Raw genomic sequence first — 5,554 nt, forward strand, 5'->3', positions numbered from 1 at the left:
CAGGGGGAAAATCCTCGTAAATCTAGGTTAAGAATAAAGTAAATAAGGATCTTTTTCTCTAGATTAGATAGCTTGCGAGATTTCTGGATAGTATCGCGTTGAGATTAAATGCCTTGTTACCGGCGCTAGAGCTTTATATGAGTAACTTTATATATCTTTGCCGCCTATTAGAGGCTTAATTTTAGGTTATTTTAAAGGGCCTAAAGTGCAAGAAGGATTCTAGCCTTATTGTTTAAGCTTAATATCTTTAATGGCGAGGAATTAATTAATTAAATGGAGATGATGTAGGTTGAGGGATTTTTGTCCCGCTTGCTTGACTGTCCTACTTGCTTATTATGTATGTTAGCTTAATTTTTTTTAAAGCTAATACTAAGAATTTATAAATTAATACGAGTTACTACTGGTAAGTTAGCTCTTAGTAAACTGTTAACTATTTAATTATAATAATACCCAAGTAAGTAACACGTGACTCTACCCCGCGTTTCCCCCGACATAACGCTAAAACCCCAGACGTCGGGCTTTTGTCGTCTCTCTCTCTTTTTAACCCTTGATCTACTGTGACTTATCGGCCTTGAAGTTATGTGCAATAAACAACGTCATGGCTGCATCAAGCTCAACCGGAAAATCCCAAGTAAGCCTATTCTAAACATCAACTGCTGTGCTGATACGTTTCCGCAGAGGCTGCTTCCATGTCCAGAATGCCCCAGGAGGTTCACACGTCCAAGTCATCTCAGTCGGCATCAGCTCACCCACCTGACGGCATCCCACAAGGACTTCATTCCTTGCCCCCGGTGCCAAAAGACTTTCAGCAGACGCGACGTCTTGCTACGACACTTGCGCTCTACCCATCACATAAAAGGACAGACGAAGCGCTCAGCTCAGAAGTCATGCTTTCGATGTGTTGAAAAAAAGCTGAAGTGTGAACGTACCAGGCCGTGCAAAGGTTGCATCCGATCCTGTACTAGCTGCGAGTATCCCTCACCGGAGGAGTTCGATGGCTTTGTGCTTGATGGTTGCGATGCTGGCGGTGAAGGGCCCGACGTGCTTCCTGATGCTGAGCAGGCGCCCGGCCAACACGACGAACCGACACCTACTCACAGGAGTTCATGGCCCCCATCTTTTGCACATATAAGTGACCTGGATGGCGCGTTGGTGGAGGCTTTACCAGAATCTATGTCTTCACCGAGCTCATCCTTGATACGCCAAACCGATGATGCTCATACTTCAAGTCAATCTTGTGGGGTTGGTACTTTCAACGGCCTTCACGAGAACTCGGCTATCTCCTCAAGTATTGACACATCGCAACCATTTGATGCCTTGCTGACAGATATGGGTGGCGGGGCCTTGACGGAAGGCCTTGCCATATCCCCCTCCTACATGTCTTTAATGCAGCCCAATTACCGGACCGGTGGCCTCGACTGGCTGAGTTTCGACATAGATAATGGTCCCCAAAATCTTCAACTAGACACCTTGAATAATCTCTACATCCCAGAATCCTGGCCCTCGAACATGGACCAACGAGACCACGAGACAGAAGGGACTAGTGATCATGGTGTTGATGATAGGACCCAGCATCTGCGCACTCATGCAGAAACAACGCGGAATATTCCAGCCACGCGATCGCCAAACCCCCAACTATCTACTACTTCATGGCCATTCGATCAAGCGCATGACTCAATGCCGCATCGGTATCGACTCCCCCCTCTTCGTGACGTTTTGAGCGGCTGTTGGCGAGCGAACCGGCCCGCTCAGACAACACTCGTGGACGGCTTTATACGTATCCTATCGGAGAGTCCCCTCCCGCAGCTTGCGAATCTACGGGACACCCACGCGGTCCAAGCATTCGGCGATCTACAGCGTCTGGTCGATTCCTACTTCGATCGGTTCCATGATGTGCAGGCGATTCTCCATAAACCCACTTGGGCCATGTCTTCGTGTCCGCCTGCCCTCCTGACAGCCATGGCGTGTATTGGTGCGCTGCTCTCGGATAGAGAGTCAGATGCTGAGCTGTCCTGGGCCCTGGGCGAGATATGTTCTACTATGATTACCTGGATGGTATGCTTCCCTCACCCACGCAAGCTGTTTGACGCTTACCTTTCAAGGGCGCTTCGGATGCTACAAACTATGGCGATGTTTCATACCTCAATGCTCTCTGCCTCCACCAAATCTACTCTTTGGGTTCAGGCAACAGGCAACTCTATCAGAGTGCAGACAGGTCTCGTGGTACCTTGATAGGCGGCCTACGGGGCATGGGCCTGTTGAAGCCTCGTTCTGCCGTCAGCTTGGACGAGAGAGGGGAAAATATTCCCATTTCTGAGGACAATCAAGTTCTTACTCATGAGTGGAAAACTTGGATCATGAGAGAATCAGAGCGTAGGGCAGCCTGGGCAGCATTCGAGTATGACTGCAGCCTTTGCACTCTCACAAGTCGCCGAGGTGTCGTTGACTTGAGCGAGCTGCCTTCTCTTTTGCCGTGCCCTGAGTCCATATGGAACGCTACCTCAGCACAAGCCTGGTCTGCCCTCATGTCTCGCCTAGGGCCCAGTAGCTCGAGACCAAGTTTATCTTTGGTACTCAAGTTAGCACTAGCCGGAGAACAAACTCCCTCATTCTTGGGGTCCTGGGCGAAGAGGCTTTGTTCACAGGTCATGGGGCGCTTACTGTGGGACCTCTGGCAGCTGGAAGTTGTCGCGATGCCCGAATACTGCGGTCTTGGCTCCATTATAAGCGCACACCGAGATACAAAGAAGTCGCTTCTGAAGAGCTTGAATGATATAGTTGATACTCTGGCTGCACCTTCGACAACTAGTGACCTGATTAGCTACAAGTAAGTGGATGCTCTTGCAGGACCTACAAAGCTTACAATGCAAACAGCATCGCGAGCCTCCTTTGTCACTACTCGCATCTCTGTGCCGCGAATGGTGTCCTTGACCTCGTAATCTACATCGTGCGCAATCTCGTTTCTTCGGCACCACAGCAACATAACGGAATTGAGGTCGCCCGCGCGCGTCTCAAGTTGACATTTGCCAAAGATCCCAAGACAGCAAGAAGGTTGTGCTGGCACGCGACTCAGATTGTTACGATCGCGAATGAGTACCTCGTTTCTGCCCCTTGCGAGATCATGCGGGTCTTCATGGGCTACATCTTCATTATTGCGTACTCGACCTACGGCCCCCATAGAACTGTGTCGCCGAGTGAGTATAGCCATAGTGTCCGGCTCGATCTCCATGATCATCATCTATCTCAAAGACGAGTCGTGGTGAAATGGATCCAAGCAGGAGGGCCGGCGAGCTTTGGGTCTGTTCAAGATATTGGTACCGACAGTTGTATCCCCGCTATCAGTCACGACGCCCAAGAGATGCTACAGAAGTTGAAATGCTGGGGATTGGCTGGTAAATTTACCAGAATCTTCCAAGTGCTAGAAGCAAAAGGGTTCTAGTCTGAGGATGACACTTGTGCAAGGCGATGTCGTGGGTTAACAAGTTCGGTGGCATTTAGAATATGGCAATACAATTGGGAGGACTGCTGACACCTCCAGGCATGTTAAGAGGCGCCGATGTAACGAAAAACTCCCATCTCTTCTCTTCCTTACAAATACGGCTGAGAGCTTCCAAATCAAAAAGCTCACCAACTGGCATTCCCCATCCTGCAATCAAGTATTCGTGCATGAATAACCCTGGCACTGGAACATCCGTCTCCCTTCGTTTGTAAGACGGTTGCGGCGGATACACCTCGAAGGAAATGGCGTCACTGGCTACTGCCGAGAAGCCTTGATTCCAAATCCATCTCAACATCTCCTCAGTGCCTTCGAGGCCGGCATGTTGAGGGTTGGAGCTCTGGGCGTATGCAAGCTTGTCAGCTGGAGTCATCTGCTGATCCCACTCCTTGATGACTCCTATCCTGACAAACAGGATATCTCCCCAACGGAATTTTACATGTTGCTCCTTTGCGATGTCAAGAAGAACATGAAGAGGTATAGCATGGTTCGAAAATGTCGTGTATGTTATCGAATGACGCATGGCGTATTCAACATAATCCAGCAGGACGCCACGACCACAAATTCCCTCCTTGGCCCAGTGTTGAATCCCTATACGGGTGTTATTCCTGTCTTGAATCTCGCCCGACGTCATGCCACCGTAAAACAGGCGACGTTTGGGATCTGATTCAGTAGGGACCGGGGCCGAAAAATGGCGGAGCCCATCCCATTGGGACGACTGTTGCGGGTTGAAGATATAGATATCGTCATATGCAGCGCCATTCAAGAGTGAGACGATGTGGTGCTGGGCTGGAGCTCGATTGAAGTTGGCAATATCGAGCTTGGTCAGTTCCCAGTTCAAGGATGTACGCCGGCCTGTCTTGATGCATGTGGCTGCCGCTTTGGTAACCACTTCCGGTGTGAGGAGCACAAGACGGCCAAGACCTTCTTCGTGTGAGCCTGGCGCCCCGGTCCAGACTCTTCGAGGGTCCGGAAGGCTGTCGTAGTCTTTGTAGTGAGGTGAATCGTACTCGGAAGAGATTAGAGAGCCCATATTGAGTACTGTGGGAGACCCGAGATCCAAGTTACATGAATGAACAAGCTTTGTGCCTTGAACATGACAGGACCTTCTATACTTTTTTCGGGGCCGGCGTCTTACCACCTCAATAGCGCAAAAATAAAGCACCCCAAGCCAACAGAGTCCAAGCACACGCCCCGCTCGCCATCTCCTTGGGGAGGGGGCATGCATTTGGATGGACAGGCCGCGGGGAGTCATGTGCCATTTGCCGACGTTGGTCTCTGCAACTCAATTGGCCGCAACGACTGGAGCGTGCCACATCTGCGGGGTGCTCCCGGACCGCATCGGTCGAGGGGAGATGAACTCCGCTCTGTCAACAGGCTGGAGGAAAGGGGTTAGCTCCTGAGCAATCCAAACGAAATAACACAGTCATAACACAATTGAAGCTTATACCTGAGCTTCAATAGCACAATAATAATCCAGCAAGGTTTGCAATCATAATGAATGACGCCGTGATAGCCTCAACAAAGCTCCTTCTGAGATGGATATAAGGCACCATCCTTACCCTCGTGCAAATGCCAAGCACAAGAGACAGCTAATATGAGCAACTGAGGGGAGATTGATAACTCACATCGAGCAGGGGACATTAATCCCAAAGATAACACTATTCTACACCATGGGAGAGACTGGGTCGCATCTTGTGTTCGGCGAGGGTGGCATCGGACAATAGTGTCTCTCACCAACCCTGCGAGACTCAGGCAATCCCTTCCGTCGACCGATCTAGGTTTTTTATTGTCTTTGATGATCAGCCCATAAGAGACCATCAGACACAGAAGCAAAAGATACAGTAATCAATACAAGACGGCATCAAAACCCAATACCGTGAAAACCGTAATCTACGCTCTAGGTTTTAATAACGTAGCGACTGGGACTGAATGACTAATATGTATTAGACGAAATTTGACTTGACACATTTTTAACTACTTGACACCGTCGATTTCTCATTCCTTATCCAGATCACCCCATTACCCTCTTGGGCCCGATCAAGCTGCAGCCTTGGC

At 49.7% G+C, this 5,554-nt stretch overlaps 1 protein-coding gene across 1 annotated transcript; it reads right to left on the bottom strand.

Moving 5' to 3' along the window:
• Window positions 1-3,494: 3,494 nt before the first annotated feature.
• Window positions 3,495-4,529, bottom strand: LRP88_00589 (uncharacterized protein; the record flags this gene model as incomplete). The annotated part of the gene is made up of 1 exon (XM_083237297.1): window positions 3,495-4,529. One exon carries the CDS (start codon window positions 4,527-4,529, stop codon window positions 3,495-3,497), a length of 1,035 nt encoding a protein of 344 aa, XP_083107188.1.
• Window positions 4,530-5,554: the final 1,025 nt, after the last annotated feature.

This window comes from Fusarium phalaenopsidis, assembly GCF_050370095.1.
Source record: "Fusarium phalaenopsidis strain FUZ10S chromosome Unknown contig_32276, whole genome shotgun sequence".
NCBI classification, from domain to species: domain Eukaryota; kingdom Fungi; phylum Ascomycota; class Sordariomycetes; order Hypocreales; family Nectriaceae; genus Fusarium; species Fusarium phalaenopsidis.